This window comes from Dreissena polymorpha, chromosome 11 (assembly GCF_020536995.1).
Source record: "Dreissena polymorpha isolate Duluth1 chromosome 11, UMN_Dpol_1.0, whole genome shotgun sequence".
In the NCBI taxonomy this organism is placed as follows: domain Eukaryota; kingdom Metazoa; phylum Mollusca; class Bivalvia; order Myida; family Dreissenidae; genus Dreissena; species Dreissena polymorpha.
Window position 1 is genome coordinate 78,803,496 of NC_068365.1, and position 25,522 is coordinate 78,829,017.

Consider the following 25,522-nt stretch of genomic DNA (forward strand, 5'->3'; position numbering starts at 1 on the left):
ATACTTTTAAAAACGTTATTTGAAATAATGCACCACTTTCCGTCGTTTAAAGTTAAAAGGGGAACCCACAAAGTCACGTGATCCTGCACCCCGAATACTCTCTCCCCGTGACAAAGTAATCGGGCGTTCGGTGTGGGGGGATCGAAGTATCGATCCCATCACGAGACACAATCCGACAAGGCTGTCTTTACCTAATTGACATAAGGGTACGGGCCACACCTGGCACCCGCTGACACGACCGGTAACCGACCCAACAGGCACCGCTTGCCTTCCTGCCAAGCGCCCGACAGTAAAGATGTTTTCATTAGTTACGTATTAGTTGATATAATATCACTATTGGCGAAGGGATGAAAATACAAGCAAAATTTTTAGGTATATCGTTACAACAAATGTTTGACTACTGTCATTACTTCGCTATACTTGATTAGGAGATCCCGTTCAAAAACGGTGATATTAGATTTAATAGTTTAAATGTAGATGTCCTGTTATATGTATTGCCATATTGATTAAACGGCTACGCGTAATGACGTCAATAGGTTATGTTTTAACCGATCACGTCAAATGACGCGACGTTAAATGACGCTACAAAAGGTTAGTTACAACGGCAAAGTATCAATCAAGCTAAAGCAGTATACACCATATTGTCAACTGGTAAATATTATTGTTTATATTTGCTTTTAAGTGTCAATAAACAATTTCTTTGTTCATTGTTGAGTAACACACATAAACTGTAGTCCATTTATAAAACAAAGTTTTGAAAAAAATAGTGAGGCTAAATATATCTGAAAAGAGTTTTCTTTGCTAAAATATTTTGTCCTAATACAAATTATTAAAATGAAATATTGCGTATTATTAAGCGTAAAAATTTATTGAAATACATTATATTATCCGAAAGTTTGTTAATATGTTCAAGCTAAATGATAAGAACACATATGTATGGAACATTTGTTTCAGCATTAAAACTGACATACTTTTTACAAATGGGCGGCTATTGACAGAAAAGTTCATGGGTCAATCATTGATAATAATTGACCGCCCTGATTTTGAAATCCGTTGTTAAAAAGCAGTTTATTTCTGTAGATGTTCAATTCCGATATAAGTAAAGGTTTGCGTTGAATATAAGGTCAATGTAAATAATTCAATTCAAAATAAATGTGTGTATTTCAGGTACACTGTAAAAGACTCACTCACTAAGACTGCTCGCTATTTCAATACTTTAATGCTCACTCTCTTGGACTCTGTATACATAAACTAAATCACCGTGACGACAACGTCATGAACGTCACCGACGTCATTAACAATAAGATATGTTCTATGGATAGATCTCAAGGATATAACATTTCTCCTAACATTTGAAAAAGAATGAAATTGTGCAAATTAAACAAAACAAATAAATTATCAAATAACAATTGATTAAACGTATAATAAATGTTTATGATGGTTATGAATTGACTACTGTTCCTTGAAAGGCATCAACCATAAAGCCATTTCTGATCAAGTCATTAATTTGCTGATATGTTGAACGCTTCTTGTTAAACTAGATCTGGATAAGCTGTGATCCGATTCATCAGAAGATGAAAAGTCATTAATTCTTATTTGTCTTGTTCCTCTTCTTTGCATGTTGCTCTTGCCTGGTACTGCATTCTCGTTATGATCGTTTTCAGCAGATTTACATACTTTGGCTATGTGGTGCCACTTGTTGCAATAATAGCACCTTTTCCCATAAGCTATACAATGCTCCTTTCTTGCATGCACTTGATTTCGTCCACAATATCCACACTGTGTTTAATTTCTCTTTGCTATTTTCTGTCTTTGCAAATCAATTTTGGTCCGACTCCTGACTGCGTGAATAAATTCTCCGGACTCTTCTTCCGAACGGCTTGAAGCTTCACTATCTGTGTCATTGCTTGTATATCTAACTTCTCTCGATCCCCTGTAAGGTGTAGGTCTGTATCTGTTCCCATGATCTTTTGATCTACAAACCTTCGCAAAATGGTTCAATTTACCGCAAGCATCACACTTTTTTTCCATAAGCTGGGCATTTTTCTTTCTGGAACGGGTGTTTCATATCGCAGTATCTACAATTCAAGCCTCTGTCGTTTCGCGAGTCACTAGCAGCTGTAAATGATTTTTTCTTTTTGCTTACTCTGGCAATGTCCCGTTCTTGGTGACCCATCGCCCCAATCTGGACAGATGTATCCTCGTGGATTTGAGCATCGTTTAATGCTTCTTGGAGTGTCCATTGTTTATGTAATACTTTTCTTACAAACTCAGAATGTCTAGTAGTTTGTACAAGATGTTCAATTATTCGATCATCTATGTCCACAAAATTGCATGAAAGCGCCTTTTCCCGTAGCCTAGCAGCATATTGAACTGTGCTTTCCCCGCTATTGGGACGCATCTTAACGAAAGAATAAATATCTAAAGTAGTGTTTGTTCTTTTTAGGCGAAAAATAATCCGATAACTTACTTGTCAGCTTCTCATATTTTGTACTTTTCTCTGGATCCTCTAAACTTCTACATAGTCTTTTTACCTCTGGCCCGCCGTAGATTAGTAAAGCGTCCGTTTTGTCATCATCTTCAGTGATTTTGAAGTATCGGAGTTGCCTATCAAAGTCCTCTAGCCATTCACACCATGCCTGGCCCGTTGCTATGTGATCGCTGCAGTCCACCCGGAACGGCTGCAAATCAGGCCTTCTATTGCCGTCCGCCATTTCTCTCTTCTGTATTATGCGCGCAATAACAGCTGCATCAGTCCTCCAATTTTTCTCTCGTCGCCATTGTTAAAGACTCACTCACAAAGACTGCTCGCTATTTCAATACTTTAATGCTCACTCTTTTGGACTCTGTATACATAAACTAAATCACCGTGACGACAACGTCATGAACGTCACCGACGTCATTAACAATAACTACTATGTTTGACTACTGTTCCTTGAATGGCATCAACCATAAAGCCATTTCTGATCAAGTCATAACATTTGCTGATATGTTGAACGCTTCTTGTTAAACTAGATCTGGATAAGCTGTGATCCGATTCACCAGAAGATGAAAAGTCATTAATTCTTATTTGTCTTGTTCCTCTTCTTTGCATGTTGCTCTTGCCTGGTACTGTATTCTCGTTATGATCGTTTTCAGCAGATTTACATACTTTGGCTATGTGGTGCCACTTGTTGCAATAATAGCACCTTTTCCCATAAGCTATACAATGCTCCTTTCTTGCATGCACTTGATTTCGTCCACAATATCCACACTGTGTGTAATTTCTCTTTGCTATTTTCTGTCTTTGCAAATCCATTTTGGTCCGACTCCTGACTGCGTGAATAAATTCTCCAGACTCTTCTTCCGAACTGCTTGAAGCTTCACTACCTGTGTCATTGCTTGTATATCTAACTTCTCTCGATCCCCTGTAAGGTGTAGGTCTGTATCTGTTCCCATGATCTTTTGATCTACAAACCTTCGCAAAATGGTTCAATTTACCGCAAGCATCACACTTTTTTTCCCTAAACTGGGCATTTTTCTTTCTGGAACGGGTGTTTCATATCGCAGTATCTACAATTCAAGCCTCTGTCGTTTCGCGAGTCACTAGCAGCTGTAAATGATTTCTTCTTTTTGCTTACTCTGGCAATGTCCCGTTCTTGGTGACCCATCGCCCCAATCTGGACAGATGTATCCTCGTGGATTTGAGCATCGTTTAATGCTTCTTGGAGTGTCCATTGTTTATGTAATACTTTTCTTACAAACTCAGAATGTCTAGTAGTTTGTACAAGATGTTCAAGTATTCGATCATCTATGTCCACAAAATTGCATGAAAGCGCCTTTTCCCGTAGCCTAGCAGCATATTGAACTGTGCTTTCCCCGCTATTGGGACGCATCTTAACGAAAGAATAAATATCTAAAGTAGTGTTTGTTCTTTTTAGGCGAAAAATAATCCGATAACTTACTTGTCAGCTTCTCATATTTTGTACTTTTCTCTGGATCCTCTAAACTTCTACATAGTCTTTTTACCTCTGGCCCGCCGTAGATTAGTAAAGCGTCCGTTTTGTCATCATCTTCAGTGATTTTGAAGTATCGGAGTTGCCTATCAAAGTCCTCTAGCCATTCACACCATGCCTGGCCCGTTGCTATGTGATCGCTGCAGTCCACCCGGAACGGCTGCAAATCAGGCCTTCTATTGCCGTCCGCCATTTCTCTCTTCTGTATTATGCGCGCAATAACAGCTGCATCAGTCCTCCAATTTTTCTCTCGTCGCCATTGTTAAAGACTCACTCACAAAGACTGCTCGCTATTTCAATACTTTAATGCTCACTCTTTTGGACTCTGTATACATAAACTAAATCACCGTGACGACAACGTCATGAACGTCACCGACGTCATTAACAATAACTACTATGTTTGACTACTGTTCCTTGAAAGGCATCAACCATAAAGCCATTTCTGATCAAGTCATAACATTTGCTGATATGTTGAACGCTTCTTGTTAAACTAGATCTGGATAAGCTGTGATCCGATTCACCAGAAGATGAAAAGTCATTAATTCTTATTTGTCTTGTTCCTCTTCTTTGCATGTTGCTCTTGCCTGGTACTGTATTCTCGTTATGATCGTTTTCAGCAGATTTACATACTTTGGCTATGTGGTGCCACTTGTTGCAATAATAGCACCTTTTCCCATAAGCTATACAATGCTCCTTTCTTACATGCACTTGATTTCGTCCACAATATCCACACTGTGTGTAATTTCTCTTTGCTATTTTCTGTCTTTGCAAATCCATTTTGGTCCGACTCCTGACTGCGTGAATAAATTCTCCAGACTCTTCTTCCGAACTGCTTGAAGCTTCACTGTCTGTGTCATTGCTTGTATATCTAACTTCTCTCGATCCCCTGTAAGGTGTAGGTCTGTATCTGTTCCCATGATCTTTTGATCTACAAACCTTCGCAAAATGGTTCAATTTACCGCAAGCATCACACTTTTTTTCCCTAAACTGGGCATTTTTCTTTCTGGAACGGGTGTTTCATATCGCAGTATCTACAATTCAAGCCTCTGTCGTTTCGCGAGTCACTAGCAGCTGTAAATGATTTCTTCTTTTTGCTTACTCTGGCAATGTCCCGTTCTTGGTGACCCATCGCCCCAATCTGGACAGATGTATCCTCGTGGATTTGAGCATCGTTTAATGCTTCTTGGAGTGTCCATTGTTTATGTAATACTTTTCTTACAAACTCAGAATGTCTAGTAGTTTGTACAAGATGTTCAAGTATTCGATCATCTATGTCCACAAAATTGCATGAAAGCGCCTTTTCCCGTAGCCTAGCAGCATATTCAACTGTGCTTTTCCCGCTATTGGGACGCATCTTATCGAAAGAATAAATATCTAGAGTAGTGTTTGTTCTTTTTAGGCGAAAAATAATACGATAACTTACTTGTCAGCTTCTCATATTTTGTACTTTTCTCTGGATCCTCTAAACTTCTACATAGCCTTTTTACCTCTGGCCCGCCGTAGATTAGTAAAGCGTCCGTTTTGTCATCATCTTCAGTGATTTTGAAGTATCGGAGTTGCCTATCAAAGTCCTCTAGCCATTCACACCATGCCTGGCCCGTTGCTATGTGATCGCTGCAGTCCACCCGGAACAGCTGCAAATCAGGCCTTCTATTGCCGTCCGCCATTTCTCTCTTCTGTATTATGCGCGCAATAACAGCTGCATCAGTCCTCCAATTTTTCTCTCGTCGCCATTGTTAAAGACTCACTCACTAAGATTGCTCGCTATTTCAATACTTTAATGCTCACTCTTTTAGACTCTGTATACATAAACTAAATCACCGTGACGACAACGTCATGAACGTCACCGACGTCATTAACAATAAGATATGTTCTATGAATAGATCTCAAGGATATAACATACACCATGGATGCACAAACATTACAGCGCATACTTCGCAGCAAGTATAACATCAATGAAAAGCTTCATGCCGAGGGCATATTTGTGGCCCTTCAAGGCGGCACCATAAAAGCGAACGGTCTGTTCAGTATCGGGATTGGTGTGAGGTTCGTAGTCGTCGCCGGCATCAACCCCCGTGGACAAGATATCGACTACAATCCGGTATCTTTCACTCCAGTAGGTATGCTCGGTGTCAAGTACAAAGATGCCAGAACGATTGTAACATTATCCAGTCCGTTCAAAGGCAAGAATTACTTTCCGTTATGCAGCAGTAGCAAGGCCGCCGCTATATGGAATGATTACACCACCGCCATTGATTACCGGGCGTCTAAATTAAGCGGCGACATTTCTCGCAGCGCGTCACTTAGGGCTTCATCATCATCATTAGGCGCCTCTGTGAATGTAGACCATGAGTATACGTATCAGAATGGCTTCATAGGCCGGACCCTTCTCAATTGCCGATGTCTGTCTCCGTAAAGGTTTTCACATGATGCGGTCTTTAACAATCTCATGGCGTCTTGTGAAAAGAACATATAACCACGATACTTTTCAATAAAAAAAATGAAGAAAGACTTTGTTATTATAGCAAATTGTCGGTAGCCTATTCTGGCTTTCATGAACGATTTCCTGACAGACTTGCCGCGTACGTCACCCTTACACAAATTTAGGCCCTGTGGCAACTATTAGCGGCTAAGTTGCCGCAATGTTGCGGCTCAGTTGCCGCTACTAGTTGCCGCTTTGAAGCCGCAATGTTGTTTTTCGTATGCAAATGAGCTTTCTGGCTACTAGTTGCGGCTCGGTTGCCGCTGCTAGTTCTGGCTCTGCTCTGGCTACTAGTTCTGGCTATGTTGCCGCTACTAGTTGCGAATATGTTGTATTTGCTAAGGACGCAGGAGAACCAATTCCATGGCACGCACACCTCCTTATTGTCCGCCACCCGCTCCATATTGGCTGGTGGGTCGTCAGTCAATGGGACGAATTGCTGGGAACAAAATGACAAAATATTTCCTATGAAGAAAAAAAGCCGATTAAGTCATTGGTGATTGTTCAAAATTGTGACACAAGGGCATGCTTACCCAATAGTGTACACCTGAAAATACCTGAACTCCAAAGCCTTGGACTTTCAGAGAAGATAAGTGAGATCTTGAAGTTTATTGCTGAAGTTCACATCCATGAGGTATATAAGATCAGCAAATATTAAGTCGGAAATGGGTCTTCCACCGATGGATATAGAGGTGTTGTTGTCATGGAGCGTCTTCTGCATTATCTTCTCAAGGAAAAGATTGAATAGGACGGGAGAGAACATACATCTCTATGACGGACGCCCATTGATGTCCTGAAGAAGCCTCCCTGCTGTCCGCTTAGAAGCACTGCGCTGTCGAAGGCGTTTCCGTAGAGTTCTTGAATGACTTGCACACGCCCTTCGTCAATGTTGGATCCTCTCATAACACGCGAACGAAAGCTTTAATAAAGTCAATGAAGTTTAGTAAGAGCTCACGTTGGTATAACAGGTGTAGCCCACTGTCCGAAGCGTTCAGATTGCACTGGCGACACACGAAAAATGTGTTTATCCGACAAGGAGAGCTCTTCATACTTTTCTAGATAGCCACAATAGCTTTAAAAGGGCTGTCATGTTTCGGAAAGGGAGGGAGACTACCAAAATTGATGGCCTCCAAGTGATTAAAGACCCAGGAGGAAATTTCTTGAAATACCAAATTCAGTTTGGTAAACTTCATCAGTTTTGCCTTAATATTTGTTTATTTTACCAACAAATGGCATAATCCCTCACCCCTTTATAATCAGGAATAAAAACTGAATTGTTTTCTTGTTTCAGACATCTTACAAGGAGAACACAAATAGCGCTACAACTGACTGAAAGCTACATTATTCAACACAATACATAGATTGTGCCTTTATTATCATTTATTAATGTTAAAGTTCAATTTGAGAATACTGTTTCCTTATGACTTGTGTTCGTTGATAGATAATCATCTATGAAAATCGCATACTCAATTATTTAGCAAAAACGTTTACTACCGACATAGCGTTTACTCTACACAAAGACCTTTAAAATACAATAATAAAATTATGTATTGTATAGGTCTTTTCTCTACAGCACCCTATAATATAAAAGGTCAAGGTTCGAACCTAAGGGAAGGGGCACTTTTCATTTGATCTTTTTCCTCAGTATTATAATTATTTAAAATTATTCAAACGCTTAAGTTAAAGTTTTGTTTGCAAATTAATTTATAATACAGTATCAATATTGAATTGACGTATTTCAAAAATACGAACATGTGTAAACAAGTTTCTAAAAATAATCAACATACAGTGGTCTATGAATGAATGAATGAATGAACGAACGAACGAATGTGTTTTCGATACGCACGTGCGCTGACGACAACAGCCCACATCATTGTGAGGTGCAGCCTTTTTCTAAGGCATGCGCTGTCGCAAACATACATGTAAGCATGGCCGACAACGTGGAAAACAAAATGGAAAATCTACAAGTTTCTGATAAGAAAAAGGCATGCGACTTTTAATAGATGTTTAAGGACAAATTTAATTCTTTATGTTTTCAAGACTTGCTTTAGCGCCCCTGCATAGGCGGCTAGGACGAAAATTGATCCGGTCAATGAGTAGCCGGGTGTGTTGACGATTCAGTTTACGAATTGTGACTTTGTGTTTACATGATTATGTTTACACTTTTTCCTTATGTTAATAGACACAGTGCTGCTTGGAGTAAAGCATGTTTCATTAAATTACATCACGTGTAACGGTGTTATCATGTTTGAATCATTTGTAAGGTCAAGGTTCCTCTTGCATCATTACAAACTATTTTAGTAGACATGTCATCATCATAATCTTTAAATGATCGTAATTTTTTTTTATTGACAACATATTGAGCTGTCATGGAGGTTATTGATAATCTGGTAAAAAAGTATAATTATGTGTTTGATATTTAAAATACTTATAAACATTTAATCTTTTGGGGAGGATTTGAAATACATCTTTATTTCCTAATTACATCTTAATTTACATCGTGCTTTCAACATTCTTTTCACTCAGGTTGACTCATAAGGGCTTGATAAGATACTTATTGAATATTTGGATCAGATTTATAAGAAAAAAGATCAAATTTGATTGAAAATTTTAGGAAGTCGTGTGGGATGGGTTTTTCTTTTTTTGTAATAGTGAAATAGAATTTTGGCCCCAAATAGAGGAACAAGACACACTGTATTGTGTTTTACTCCAATTCCAAAAGTATGGCACATGTGTTTCAGGACTAAGCAGTTTCCAAATAAAAATGATATCTCTCAATGTCTCCCTTTTTATTGATTTGCTGCTAGATTTGAAGTCCGGAGATAGGAATTGGGAGGATTTCTTTAGAGCCACCATTTTTCGGTACAGCTTCTTCTGCAGGCTTTCAGGCTCAGACTTTACTCTGTGATTAATGGTTGTCTATTTATTATGTTCATTTTTCTTTGTAATTCAGTAAAGGTTGTTTTTGTGTGTTTTTAATTTGAGTGTGGTGTTATATTTTATTTTTTAGAAAGGCAAAAAAGACGTAGAGGCTGGTGATCAAGGGGACAAGTTGAAAGAGGTAAAGCTTTGACCCTTGTTAATAAGATGAAACCATGATGTGGGTAATATTTTTTGTAACATGTAATAAATGCCATGTGTCCAATAGTAATATTCCTGCAGTTTTTTAATGATTGAACACACATTTACTCTTCTTAAAAAAAATGCACACTCTCGTCTATTAACATTAATTTTAAATGAAATTGTGTACACATTTCAAAACTTGTGATGCAGATGGAAAGTTTGCAAATATTGTTCACATCTAAATCTGTAAGTATCTATAGTAGTTTTCATAGCAAAGTTTATAGTAGTAATAGTATTGAAGCCAAAATCTGAGCTATTTTAAAAGCAATTGAGGACATTGAAAAACAGTTAACAAATGAAAACATTGAAGAGCTCAATCTTTTGCAACAAGAACTCATAGGCATTCGAAACTTGAAAATGAAAGACGCTTTCATTAGAGCTAAGGCGAAGTGGATTGATGAAGGCGAAAAACCCTCAAAATATTTTTGTAATTTGGAAGCACAATATGCATCTAATAAAAACATTCCTTTCATTGAAAACGATGAAGGTCAGCGGCTATTTGATAATCCTGGTATTTTAAAAGAAGCTGCCCAATTTTACAAAACATTGTATACAAAGTCTGTCTTTAATGACTCTTATAATGTACATGATGACCTTAAAGGAATAAACACAATTAAATTAAACACTGAACAATCTCAATCATTAGAAGGCCTTCTTACACTTAAGGAAATATTAATTACTTTAAAAAATATGAAGCATGACAAAAGCCCAGGATCAGATGGTTTTACAGCAGAATTTTTTAAAGTTTTTTGGAAAGATTTAGGCCACTTTATAGTGAGAAGCCTCAACTATGGTTTTACCTCTGGAACCATGTCAATTACTCAAAAACAAGGTATAATCACATGTATACCTAAAGATAATAAACCCAGACATTTTTTGAAAAACCTAAGGCCATTAACACTTATAAATGTAATTTACAAGCTTGCATCTGGGACTATTGCTAACAGATTAAAAACTATCCTTGATACTCTTATTTCTAAAGATCAGACAGGATTTATTAAAGGCAGATATATTGGTGAGAATACCAGACTTTTATATGACATTATGCAATATACAGAAGATAACAATATCCCTGGACTCTTGATGACCATCGACTTTGAAAAGGCGTTCGATACCCTTGAATTTGATTTTATAGAAAAAACATTAGATTATTTTAATTTTGGTACAACATTGAAAAAATGGATTTCACTTTTCCTACATAATACCTTGACGGCAATTCAAATCAATGGGTTTTTGTCAGAATTTATAACAATTCAAAGAGGTTGCAGACAAGGAGATCCAATAAGTTCCTATATCTTCATTCTGTGTGCTGAAATTTTGGCAATTAAAATAAGAAATTGTAATGAAATTAAAGGAATAGTGATAGAAAATATTGAATATAAAATTTCTCAGTTTGCTGATGATACATCTCTCTTTCTGGATGGCACAGATGTTTCCCTTAATGCTACCCTCGATCTTTTAAATAACTTTGCCTTATGTTCTGGATTGAAAATCAATTATGACAAAACAAACCTTATATGGATTGGCTCCAAAAAGTTTAGCATACAATCAATAAAAACTAAATATAAACTAGTCTGGGGCACAACAAACTTTAAAGTTTTAGGAATATTATTTGATGTTGATTTAAAGAAAATAATAGAAATAAACTTCACGAGTAAACTGGAAAAGCTGCACAATATCATAAATTTTTGGAAAAGAAGAAATTTAACACCCCTAGGAAAGATAACAGTTGTTAAATCACTACTACTTCCCCTTTTTACACACCTGTTTGTAGCTCTTCCTAGCCCAAGAGAAAAAGTTTTAAAACAAATAAATAGCCTTTTTTCCAATTTTATATGGGATGGACCAGCAAAAATCAAACAAACTATTGCTATTAAATCATATGATGATGGAGGAGTTGCCATGACTGATATATATGCTTTTGAAAAAACTATGAAAATGACATGGTTAAGGAAAATTGTATCAAGTAATGGAAAATGTTTCCAACTTGTATATTCTATGTTTGATGTGAAGAAAATGTTTAATTTAGGAAAAAAATACATAGAAAAATTATGATAAGTTTAAAAAATTGTTTTTGGAGAGATGTCCTTACATGTTACATTGAGTATATTAATAAACAAAATGTCAGTAAGTGTGAAGATATCCTAGATATGCCGTTATTTTATAACCACAATTTTAAGATAGGTGGGAATATTATATATAACAAAAAAATGTATGATAGGGGAATTAGATATGTAAGAGATATAATGTGCACTTCTGGAGAATTTTTAAAACAATCTGTATTAGAAACTCTCATTGGCGTTAAAGTTAACTTTCTTTTTTATGAAGGTTTAATTAGAACTGTGAATGCATTTATCAGGCTATCAGGACTTCCATCTATTAAAAAGCCAAATATACAATGTGCATTTATATCATTTTACTTGAATAACATTGTATTTGGATATAATCAAAACAAACTTGTCTATAAATGTTTTAGCTATAATACAGATATACCCACTTGCCATTTAAAATGGAATACACTTTTTAATAACGTTGAATGGACAAAAGTGCATGCACTTGTTTTTATTATATCTAAAGACACTTACACTCAGTGGTTCCAGACAAGAATTGTTCACAGAATCCTAGGAACCAAATCTTTGTTATTTAAAATGAACATTGTTCATGACAATTTATGTTCTTTCTGTAAAGAAAATGAAGAAACCCTATTACATATATTCTGGGACTGCATTTTCACAAAGAGAATTGTTAATTATGTTGTAGATTTTTTAAGATCCCATAATGTGCAAAAATGTACTGATATTTCATGTCAAACAATGTTATTTGGTTGTACAAGTATTAACATGACTGATATTAATATTCTTATTCTTGAAATTAAAAAGTATATATTTGTATGCCAGAGAAAGGGTCTATTACCTTCAATAAGGGGGCTGAATAATTATCTTTGCGTAGCATGGGAGATTCAATCTAATACTAAATGTAAAGAAAAGAAACTACTTAACTGGTCAATTGTAAAACTTTTTGTAGATCAATAGAACAGTGTTATTGTAAATTGTGTTGTTTACTTAAAATATTTAATACCATGGTCGTTTGATTAATGTTTTTAATTGTCTGAAGTCAAAACGTTTGATTAAAGCTTATGTTTTTCTGAAGTCCAAACAATTGTCTTTTTTGTTTCATAACATCGCATGTATGTGTCTGTGTATGTGTGAACTGTAGGATTGTGTCTATATAATGGAATGCATGGATTTTATTTACCTCTATTATATTATTCATTTGAATTGTTAAACAACTATATTATATACTAACAGAATAACATGAAAACTAATGATACACTTTGTAATGTATGGAGGTGAATAAAGTTTATTATCCCCCGCCATAGGCGGAGGGATGTTAAAAAAAAAAAAAAAAAAAAAAAAATCTGAGCTATTACGGTTCACAGCTTAACCCTCCCCCTGAGTTTCAAGCTTCAAGACAGCAATTATGGGACAGACTGAAGAAGGAGTACGATGACTGGGTGGCAGCTCAGGAGAAAAAGCCCATCAAGATCACCCTACCTGATGGCAAGGTAGTAGAGGGCAAGGCCTGGGAAACCACACCGTATGACGTGGCCCGCGGAATCAGGTACAACAGTCGGTCATTAAAATTGTCTGTAAACATTTAATGGCTTGTAGTATGTTTGATATATTTCTTATCACGTCCAGTTGGAACTTCCATATTAACAGTGCCTGTCAGACAACTTGTATGTTATCCAATGTGAACACACATTAGAAGCTTTGTTGTTAAACACACTTGTTATCATGCATGTTTTAGATAAAATACTGAATTTTGCGTAGGTCAACCATAATATAAATGCAAAAAGAAAATTCTGTAACGAATGTGAAATGTTTTGCAATTAATTTATTACCAATACCAGAATTGTTCTAAGTGTCCATATATTTTTCCAGTCAAGGCCTGGCAGACAATACTGTGATAGCGAAAGTCAATGAGGTATTATGGGACCTAGACAGACCTTTTGAGCAGGATGCTAGTCTGAAACTCTTGAAATTTGAGGATAAAGATGGTATATTATCTTTTTTAACATTTATTTAAATGAATCCAAATAAAAGATTAGTATTTTCTTATGCACTATTATTTACTTACCATTATTTATTACTTGTAACTGTTGAATATGGTGTTGCGTAAACGTTTGAATACACAGATTAAGACAAGTAGATTTATCCTTCAAAATGTTTACCCTTAAATGATTGACCTTGAAAATTATAGCTCACTGTTTACAGGTTGAAGCATCTTTAACAATTTTGAAAAGAATACCTTTACTCATGAAAGTGAAAATGTTTGCCTATAATGGGAAAAAAATAGTCATGAAGAGTTATTGCTAAACACACATACAATGTAATGTTCAGTTGCGAACAAAAATAACTCAGTAAAAAAATTGCCAGAAATTTTGCATTGAACATACTTATTAGGAATATGACATATGAACAGCGATGATATCTGGCTTCATTACAGGAGAGTACGTGTTCTGGCACTCGAGCGCTCACATCCTGGGAGAGGCCATGGAGTGTCTGTACGGGGGACATCTGTGTTACGGGCCACCAATTGAGGAAGGCTTCTACTATGATATGTGGTCGGAAAGGTACGCTGCTGGTTATTTGTCATGTGAACCACTCATTAAACATGTAAAGGTGCTTTCTGCACAGAACTATTTTGAAATGCTTTTGGATAAATTGTTGTTTTTCTTTTGAGATTTTAAGACAAAAATGAATTGAATTGCATGTTCAACAATAAAAAAACAGCCTGCTAGTATTTATATTTTCTTTATCCATTTACCAATTGCAATTTTCATGTGTATTTCTTTGGATAGTATAGCCAAAAGGTTTGAAAATATGTATAAATATATTGGTTCTATGTTCGGTACTTTGAAATTGAACCTGACATGTGCTTCGTTGACACATTTTTTTTCTGTTAGGCCAGTTTCAACAAATGACTATTCTGTGATAGAAAGCAAGGTGAAGAATATTGTAAAGGAAAAGCAGCCTTTTGAGCGACTTGTCATGACTAAAGAAAATCTTCTCAAGATGTTTGAGGTATCTTTTGTTGTTTTTTTTTTAAATAATTAACCTATTTTTCATACATTTATGTTTGGTTTTTAAGTTAAACATCGGTCCATATAAACCAATATAATTGAAATGAAATGTCATTTAAAATGTAAGATAAAAGCTAGATACCAAATGGTCTTTCATGACTATGTCATATAATTTATTGTAGTAAGTTGAAAATATGAGCCATGTAACTAGTGTTTTTCCCAGGAGGGCAAAGGGGCATGGCGCATTACTTTCAAAAAGGGCATTTTAGCGCGCAGTTTAAGCAAAAAAGGGCAAAAACGTTCCCTGAATACCTGAATTACGGGGAAACATGTAATAGATCAGAAGCAGTTGTGGAAAAAATAACATATAAACAAGCACATGTAATGGTCATAGATGTATTTAACTTACTATGATTTATATTAATATATTTACCTTGCAATGTACATTTAAGTTCCATGCTGTTTCAATAAACTGTACAGCACGACAAACATAATAAAGCAATATATGCATATGAATCTGATTATACACAGATCCACTAACATATAAATGAAACCATGTTTGTCTTATCCCATTTTCTAACAATAATCTCGACAGATATTTAAAATAGCATTGCGAGTAAATTGATCGCTAACAATATGCAAACACTCGTTTCCGTGACATACATCCACCGAGTAGTTTACAAATAAATAAATAATGTTGTTGCTATCTAAAACATTTTTATGCATCGTTGATTATCACAGACATTTCATTAATTCCTTCTAAATGTATAATCTCCATCGTTAATTCGATCGTTTGCCATTTTTGCCGAGTCACAATTTAATTCTGTATAGTCCGCCATATTGATAAAATGTCAAATGATGTAAGCGACAGGTGCGCATAGCAACGTTAAATCGTATACGCGATTCGCATATTGTTTAATTAGTATACGTCTCAGTAATTATTTCAATAATTAGACCTAATGATCTTAAAGACGAAAACGATAAAGAATAAATTTGTTTGTGATTTTAAATGTTATTATGCGGAAAAATATATATTTTGATATAACTAAATAATGAATGCAATGCTCAATTGCCACGAGAATAACATCGAGTTTTTCATCAAAAGTCTCCGAAGTAATACATTGCCGAGCGAAAAGTGCGCTTGGTATAACATAGCCTCCGGCATTATTGATACTGACACGGGGTTATTCACGCATGACTAATTCACAGCTTTGGAGCAGTCAGTAAGACCTACCTATAAATCGAGCACTGTTATAGATTAAATCTGCTCAATTAATATAGTCGATTAGACGTTGCCGTCTCTCGAGTAAATCAAGCACAGTCGGAGCGTCACACAATCAAGGAAGCTGATTTTGTGGATCAAGTAAGATCGTAAGGCAATAAAGATGTTATCGATAAGGGCGCTTGGCGAAATATGCCTTTGAAAAAAAGGCGCGTGGCGAAATTTGCCTTTGAAAAGGGCAGTGTGGCGATCCGTGAGGGCGGCGTGGCTTTTCGCCACGCTAAAATGGCCCGGGAAAAACACTATGTAACGCATAAATAGGTCTTATACCATATGCGGAACCGTGACCAGCATGCGCATTCATGCAGTCTGGTCAAGAGCTACCTATTTGCTAGTGACTCACAAAATCATACTTTAAAGCAGACAGGGTAGCTCGTTGTCTGGCGCTACACTGTTCATTTTCGCATTACAGAGCTCATTTTGACACAGTATTGTTACATGTAGCTATACTGCTTTCAGTACAACAAGTTCAAGCAGAGGATTCTCAACGAGAAGGTGGACACCCCAACCACCACAGTCTACAAGTATGTTGTCAATGCTGTTGTTTGCATAGTGGACATGCATATTTATACTGCTGAAGGCTTTCAATGTCAGGGAATTTAAATTGAAAGTTGTTATATGCGTCAAGGTTGTTCAAATTTTTAGAAAACCTGTAAAGGTAATTTATGAAAGCTGCTTTTGGATTACTTAATTAAATGCACTACCTTTTTTTAGATTCTTTTTCTTAGTCCCAATGATGAACATTAATCAATAGTTTCTCCACTGTATTTCATCACATTGCCAATATCCATAGCTATAAAATTGAAACAAATAAACAACTGATACGAATTTATTAAGTCACTTGTAATTTTGCATCAGATTTGGTACTAAATTTTTATTTTAAAAATAATCTATGAAAGTTTTTTCATAATATTATCCAATGTTATTTGATTATCCCCAGGTGCGGTCCCCTTATTGACTTGTGTCTAGGGCCCCATGTACGTAACACTGGCAGGGTGAAGGCCCTGGCTGTTACCAAGGTATGTGTACCAAGAGGTTCCAAATGATATGTGATATAGCTTTGGTGTAAGTTATGCTGTGTTTAAGGTCATCTTTGTGATTTTATTTGTAGCAAATGCTCGTATGTAAGTTTTTGTCCTACAATTTTGGAAAAGTCCACATTTTTAATTTAATAATTACCTGCCATGAAGCTCTCCGTTTAAGGAAGGAAATTGATTCTGAAAACATTTAAATTGGGAATCAATTAATATATGGTTTCATTTGTTTTAACTAGTTAATGAAGCTTTTAATTAGATAATTAGTCACAATTCACATGGATTTATTCTTTTTACAGCTTTTGTGTTGATCCTACAGAGAACTACCCATTATTGATGGAAACAACAAATACTTAAAATTGTTACTTTAAAAAAATAATTTGCCAAGAAAAATGCATTAAAACTGTCATAAGCTCTTTTCTTGAACTTTTATGTTGACAAACAATGCTTAATATTTATGTCAAAAATTGACAAAGTTCAAGATAAAAGGCGATATCAATGAACATTTTAAAACTGGTAGAGGTTTTCACCCGCCCGGTTGGTGACTCCTGTATTGCTTGTAATACTGTCATATCCTTGTTATTGTAGAACTCTGCTACATACTGGGAAGGCAAGGCAGACGCAGAGTCACTTCAGAGAATCTATGGCATCTCATTTCCTGACCCTAAACAAATGAAGGAGTGGAAACACATCCAAGAGGAGGCTGCCAAGCGGAACCACCGCAAGATTGGAGTGGTATGATACGGGATAGAGTTTGTTCAATGATCCTCGTATGAGGAAAATTGGGCTTAATGATGTTCACAAAGGCAAATCTGGGATGACACTTTCTGTCTAGATGTAAAAAAATTCTAGAAGAGACATAAATTCAATAAAAAAAAGTATGGTGTTGTCCCTGTTGAGCTTGTGCTCACTCTACATATCCGGGACGACATTTCACACAGGCATTACGCCCAGTTTTCGCAGAACAAGGCTCAAAGAATCAGAAATACTGGAATATTCAATTCATATTAAATAGAGGATATTTGTTCATGTCAGTGTAAGATCGTTTGCTATTTCACGAGTGATCATAGAAAATACCGTAATTCCTCTATGTTTTCGGACACTATAAGTTTTCGGACACCCCTTTTTTTAGCAAAAATAATTATTTTTTGTGACTCTTAAATTCCGGACACACAAGTTTTCGTCCATAATCAATGTCTCTAAGTTTTCGGACAGTATATTTTTCAGAGCTATTTTACCAAATTTCGGTCATGTTTTCAATATCTAATGACACTTCGATCATGGGGGTTTTACAACCAGATTAACATCATAAAACATGGCAGGTGCATGCCTGAGGGCAACTGACCATTACATTTGCGTTATTGGGTAAATAACCTTGTAAACCGGTATTAAACAATGGTTTCACCTGATAGAATAAGCGTTATGACAATTACCAGGGGTAGTGCCAATTAACACTTCAATTATCTACCGTAATGGTACGACCCATTCCAAGTAAAATAACTGTGACAAATACTAAACGCTTCAAAGTGTTATGCACCCTATTGCAAGTTTTACGAACAATGGAAGGTGTTAGACAACAACTATCGGAAATGAACAAACAAAGAATTCATAGTGTTTTTTATGTCCCCCACTATAGTAGTGGGGGACATATTGTTTTTGGCCAGTCTGTTGGTTGGTTGGTCTGTTGGTTGGTCTGTTTGCGCCAACTTTAACATTTTGAAATAACTTTTGCTATATTGAAGATAGCAACTTCATATTTGGCATGCATGTGTATCTCATGAAGCTGCACATTTTGAGTGGTGAAAGGTCAAGGTCATCCTTCAAGGTCAGAGGTCAAATATAGGTGGCCAAAATCGCTCATTTTATGAATACTTTTGCAATATTGAAGATAGCAACTTGGTATTTGGCATGCATGTGTATCTGATGGAGCTGCACATGTTGAGTGGTGAAAGGTCAAGGTCATCCTTCAAGGTCAGAGGTCAAATATATGTGGCCCAAATCGCTTATTTTATGAATACTTTTGCAATATTGAAGATAGCAACTTGATATTTGGCATGCATGTGTATCTCATGGACCTGCACATTTTGAGTGGTGAAAGGTCAAGGTCAAGGTCATCCTTCAAGGTCAGAGGTCAAATATATGTGGCCCAAATCGCTTGTTTTATGAATACTTTTGCAATATTGAAGATAGCAACTTGATATTTGGCATGCATGTGTATCTCATGGAGCTGCACATTTTGAGTGGTGAAAGGTCAAGGTCATCCTTCAAGGTCAAGTATATGGGTAAAAATTGCGCATGTAATGTCACTTCTGCAATATTGAAGCTAGCAATTTTATATTTGAAATGCGTGTGTTTCTCAAGGAGCTGCACATTTTGAGTGGTGAAGGGTCAAGGTCATCCTACAAGGTCAGCATCATATAGGGGGACATTGTGTTTCTCAAACACATCTTGTTTTGTATTGCGTTAATTACAGGTTCATACTAGCGAGTATCGGTACACCATATGCTCATCTTTGAACTCGTTGGTTAAAGTACAACGTTGTAGTGATTTTCTGTCAAATAAATTAAGCATTTAAAATTATTTAAAATGCAGTGCAAACATATATAACTGTAATTTATACTATACGGCATGGTATTTTACAAGCACGTGCTATTACCGGTAGTCGTTGATACAATTGATGCTATGTTCGGACACTTCAATTCTGGACTCTAAGTTTTCGGACACAGGTATTTTGTGAATATATATGGTATCTAAGTTTTCGGACACGAAAAAAAAGTATTATTTTTAAGTGTCCGAAAACATAGAGTAATTACAGTATTATTTTTCTATGACCACGAGTGAAAAAACAAATGATCTAACACTTTTTCTGTTTCTTTTTACATTTCAATACACAAAATGACGTTATTATACCAGCAAAATTCTCCGATTAAACTCTTACAATGTAAATAAACGGTAAAAAAAGCATAAAATAAAAAGGAAATTTGTTGGATTCAATGGAATATCGTTTTTAATTCACCCATGATCATAAAAAATGTATGTAAATCTTGAAGTAAATCTTGATATGATAGTCTAAAAAAGAAGTTCCGAAAATTTGTTATTTTCACTGGTGAAAATAACAATTTGTTTATTTTCACTGCTGTTATTTCACTGCAGAAATGTCATATTTTATCATTAGGTGTAAAAGAAAATACCTTTACTTTATACTCTCATTGCTTTCTCATGGTTCTTTCTCTGTTAAATGATATGACTAATTTTTTGGACTTTGTATTTAAAACTTAAAAACTTTCACCCAGCATTTGATCATTTAAACCAGTGCTTTTCCTTTTTCAGTTATAAACTATTCATACGAAAACTACATGTTTTTTATGTCTCTTTCTGTACATGTTTGTTGCAACTACTGCTATGCTTAAGTCAAGTTTTAATGTATTTAGTTGTACGCTATAGCCATGTTCATGCCCATGTGTTAGCCAGCAAGTCTGTGTTTATCTGCAGGAGCAAGAGCTGTTCTTCTTCCATGAGCTCAGTCCAGGCAGCTGCTTCTTCCTGCCCAAAGGAGCCCATATATACAACACACTCATCAACTTAATCAAGGTGTGTGTACATAGAATGCTTTTGGTTATGTTAAAACCCATTTTGGTGTTTTCTTATAATGGTTTCAAACAATTTTGGTAAACCCAACAATTGGAGAAAGTTTTTCATGTGTATGATTAGTTACTCTAAAGATCATGTTATTGAATTATAATTTTTAGAATATAACAGCTTTAAAGATTTTAATAAAAGTTTCATTTAATGTTTCTGCCAAAATTTCGTAAAACTTGTCAACTGTCAAAATGATCAGCTGTTAAGAATAAAATCGGCCCCTTGTTGAAATTAACCATCTCTTAATGCAGATAATATTGTTGAAACGAAATGAGATTGCTCTGGTAAAACTTGGTTTAATGCATGTACTTAAAGTGTCGTCCCGGATAAGCTTGTGCTGTCTGCACATGCTAATCAGGGATGGCCCTTTCCGTTTTTGCTGTATGTTTAAAGGGTGTACATTCTTAGCGAAAATCCAGTATAGGCAGAAAGTGTCGTTTCAGATAAGCCTGTGCAGACTGCACATGCTAATCTTAGAGAACACTTTGCACACATACAGCAAACAGCTAATCTTAGAGAACACTACGCACATACAGCAAACAGCATTTTTCCAATCTTAGAGAACACTTTACGCACATACAGCAAACAGCTAATCTTAGAGAACACTACGCACATACAGCAAACAGATAATCTTAGAGAACACTTTGCGCACATACAGCAAACAGCTAATCTTAGAGAACACTTTACGCACATACAGCAAACAGCATTTTTCCAATCTTAGAGAACACTTTACGCACATACAGCAAACAGCTAATCTTAGAGAACACTACGCACATACAGCAAACAGCTAATCTTAGAGAACACTTTACGCACATACAGCAAACAGCATTTTCCCAATCTTAGAGAACACTACGCACATACAGCAAACAGCTAATCTTAGAGAACACTTTACGCACATACAGCAAACAGCTAATCTCAGAGAACACTTTACGCACATACAGCAAACAGCTTAGAGAACACTTTAGGCACATACAGAAAACAGCATTTTCACAGAGCGAGGCCCATATGAATATTCTTAAACCTGTAATTTCAGTCGGAGTACAGAAAGCGTGGCTTTACCGAGGTTGTGTCCCCCAACATTTACAACCACCGCCTGTGGGAGACTTCTGGACATTGGCAACACTACGCTGTGAGTAGTTGATTGGCATGTTTGACATTTTATCAAACAGTTTAATGTCTGAAGAAAACAGTTTAATGTCTGTAGAAAACAGTTTAATGTCTGAAGAAAACAATTTAATGTCTGATGAAAAACATTATGCATGCAGTATATGAGAATATGAGATTTATTGTCACCTACCGGTTTCACCAGAGGGGACTTATGGTCTGTCAGTCAGTCACACTTTTCTGGATCCTGCGATAGCCTTAAAAATTCTTAATATTTTTTCATGAAACTTGAAACATGGATAGATGGCAATATGAAAATTAAGCACGTCATTTCATTTTGTTCCTATGTCAAAAATTCTGGTTGCTATGGCAACAAATAGACTAGAATACTGCTGAAAATGATGGTTTCTGAATCCTGTGACAACTTTAAAAGTTCTTAATATTTTTTCATGAAACTTGAAACGTGGATAGATGGCAATATGGACATTATGCACGTCATTTCATTGTGTTCCTGCGTCAAAAATTATGGTTGCTATGGCAACAAATACAAAAAATAAAAAAATCTGACAATGGTGGAATTTCTGACAATGGTGGAGCCGGAAGGGGACTATATTGCTTGGCAATAGTCTTGTTTACATTTCATCAAGTTTACTGAACATATTTCGACACAAGATGTCTTTAATGATGTTTGAAATTATTAGCTCATCTATTTTTTGAAAAAAAATTATGAGCTATTGTCATCACCTTGGCGTCGGCGTCGGCGTCGGCGTCGGCGTTGGCGTTGGCGTCGGCGTCCGGTTAAGTTTTGCGTTTAGGTCCACTTTTCTCAGAAAGTATCAATGCTATTGCATTCAAACTTGGTACACTTACTTACTATCATGAGGGGACTGGGCAGGCAAAGTTAGATAACTCTGGCGTGCATTTTGACACAATTATGTGCCCTTTTTATACTTAAAAAATTGAAAATTTTGGTTAAGTTTTGCGTTTAGTTCCACTTTTCTCAGTGAGTATCAATGCTACTGCATTCAAACTTGGTACACTTACTTACTATCATGAGGGGACTGGGCAGGCAAAGTTAGATAACTCTGGCATGCATTTTGACAGAATTATGTGCCCTTTTTATACTTAGAAAATTGACAATTTTGGTTAAGTTTTGTGTTTAGGTCCATTTTATTCCTTAAGCATCAAAGCTATTGCTTTCATACTTGCAACACTTACTAACTATCATAAGGGGACTGTGCAGGCAAAGTAATGTAACTCTGACTGGCATTTTGACAGAATTATGTGCCCTTTTTATACTTAGAAAATTGAAAATTTGATTAAGTTTTGTGTTTAGGTCCACTTTATTCCTACAGTATCAAAGCTATTGCTTTCATACTTGCAAGATTTATGAACTATCATAAGGGGACAGTGCAGGCAAAGTTATGTAGCTCTGACTGGCATTTGGACGGAATTATGGGCCCTTTATACTTAGAAAATTTAAAATTTGGTTAAGATTTATGTTTTGGTCCACTTTACCTCTAAAGTATCATAGATATTGCTTTCATACTTGGAACACTCACAAACTATCATAAGGGTACAGTAAAAGGACAAGTTGCATAACTCTGGTTGTCATTGTTATGGAATTATGGCCCTTTTTTGACTTAGTAACTTTTAATATATGGTTAAATTTTGTGTTTCGATCCACTCGAAGTATCAAGGCTATTGCTTTCAAACTTCAAATACTTACATGCTATCATGAGGTTACTGTACCTGGCAACTTGAATTTTACTTTGACCTTTGAATGACCTTGACTCTCAAGGTCAAATTATTAAATTTTGCTAAAATTGCCATAACTTCTTTATTTATGATTAGATTTGATTGATACTTTGATGAAACTACTCTTACCTGACATACCACAATAGACTTCACCCAAACCATCCCCCGTGCCCTCCCCCCCTCCCCCTCCCCCCCCCTAATTTTTTTTTTTTTTTTTTTAAGATCATCTCACAAATGACCACCACACCCTCACACTATACCCCCCCCCCACCCCCCCCCCACCCCCCCCCCCCCCAATTTTTTTTTTTGATTTTTTTTTTTTTTTTTTTTTTTTTTTAAGATCATCTCACAAATTATCACCACACCCTCACACTATACCCCCCCCCCCCCCATTTTTTTTTTAAAACGGTTATGTTTGAAATACCGTCCAACCATCGCACCCAAACCCCCCCCCCCCCCCCGATTTTTTTTTTTTTTTTTTTTCGCTTTTTTGGAAGATAATGTAATAAATGTCCACAACCCCACACTATACACCCCTCTTCACTCCACTCCTCCCTCCTTTGTGATTGAAAATGAGAGTCCCTTCACCTTTAAAAAGAAAATAGATGAGCGGTCTGCACCCGCAAGGCGGTGCTCTTGTTTTTGAAGCAGTGATTTTGTTTGGCTTAAAACTAACATCAAACTTGGACAGTTTCTCAATGGTGAAAAATAGTGATTTTTTTCAAATTTCCCAAAAAATTACCAATAAAAAGAGTATGAACAAAACATTCTTTCATTTAATTGAATAAGAAGACGCTTAAGTAGAACTTAAGATAATACAATTTTAATTAAGCAATAATTGTGATTTATAAACAATTACAAAATGTTATATTTCAATAAAACTTTATATATCATTCTTCCCAATTTCCTGGTATATCATGCTAATTTTCTCAATCCAAACGCAACAGGCTGCAAAATAAAAATCCCCCAAAATCACTAGTATGTAATATCTAGTTAAATTCTTAAAGATTTCATATGTGTTATGTGTTTCAGGAAAACATGTTTCAGTTTGATGTTGAAAAGGAAAAGTATGCCCTGAAACCCATGAACTGTCCGGGTCACTGGTAAGCACTCGGTTTGATAATGTCCTTATTGCCAATCGCATATCAAATATATTTTTCCTAAATAACTTCGTTACGTTCCAAATGGAAATTTCTTTTTATTTTAAATCAATTTCATTTATGACATTCAATTTATCTCCCTTTTCAGCCCAATAAGTTGCATCTGAGCGAATATAATTTAACAAATACCTGTAAATTTTATAGTATTTGTTTTGAGCGACAACAAACAATCCACAAATTTCCAAAATTAACTTAAAAATGGATCAATTTTCTCAATCCAAAGGGAACAAGCCCCATTTCCTAGGTGGTGAAAAAACACACTGGCACTTGTCTTATAAACTGCCCATACTTCATTTGATGAGAAGTAGGTCTAATTACAAAATCATACGGCTTGATTTCAGTCTGATGTTTGACCACCGTGTAAGGTCCCACAAGGAGTTGCCCCTTCGCTTGGCTGACTTTGGGGTCCTCCATCGCAACGAGCTATCTGGAGCGCTTAGCGGACTGACCCGTGTACGCCGCTTCCAGCAGGACGATGCCCACATCTTCTGCATGCCTGAACAGGTACCACGGTGGGCAGCTTGTCTTATATCCCTTGTGAATGTGACAGATGAATATGTGTTATCAATGCATCGTCTGTTTACTGTATTTGATGCAGGAGACATAAAAAAGATATGCTGTGCTGTGCATTGACTTTTTCATAAATTTGAATAATTTGCAATGACCTTGAATTAAAATATAAACTCTGATGTCAGCTTTGGCATTGCCCCTTTAATTTCTTGCAAATTAAAAGGACCAACTATTGAAAAAGATAATTTCTAAATATTTTCAAACAGCCCTCGTAGCTGTTTTAGTTCAGATGATCAAGACTCTATATGTGTCTTGTTCTGAGAACACTGGGCATAATTCATGTGCGTAA

The 25,522-nt window shown here is 36.1% G+C and overlaps 1 protein-coding gene across 4 annotated transcripts in view; it reads left to right on the forward strand.

The window, feature by feature from the left end:
* The first annotated feature begins 555 nt into the window (after positions 1-555).
* LOC127850310 (threonine--tRNA ligase 1, cytoplasmic-like) overlaps positions 556-25,522 on the forward strand; it is a 35,328-nt gene continuing 10,361 nt past the window's right edge. Inside the window, exons 1-13 of one of the 4 annotated variants that reach the window (XM_052383257.1) lie at positions 556-651; positions 9,488-9,538; positions 13,040-13,221; positions 13,545-13,660; positions 14,110-14,236; positions 14,570-14,687; positions 16,428-16,492; positions 16,909-16,987; positions 17,591-17,737; positions 20,495-20,593; positions 21,675-21,770; positions 24,536-24,606; positions 25,005-25,167. In XM_052383257.1, the coding sequence (XP_052239217.1) occupies positions 577-651; positions 9,488-9,538; positions 13,040-13,221; positions 13,545-13,660; positions 14,110-14,236; positions 14,570-14,687; positions 16,428-16,492; positions 16,909-16,987; positions 17,591-17,737; positions 20,495-20,593; positions 21,675-21,770; positions 24,536-24,606; positions 25,005-25,167 (1,389 nt within the window). In that variant the 5' untranslated portion in view covers positions 556-576. Of the gene's footprint in view, positions 652-8,345; positions 8,582-8,771; positions 8,868-9,487; positions 9,539-13,039; positions 13,222-13,544; positions 13,661-14,109; positions 14,237-14,569; positions 14,688-16,427; positions 16,493-16,908; positions 16,988-17,590; positions 17,738-20,494; positions 20,594-21,674; positions 21,771-24,535; positions 24,607-25,004; positions 25,168-25,522 lie in introns of those variants that run through there. The other 3 variants (XM_052383254.1, XM_052383255.1, XM_052383258.1) reach the window with 3 other exon arrangements.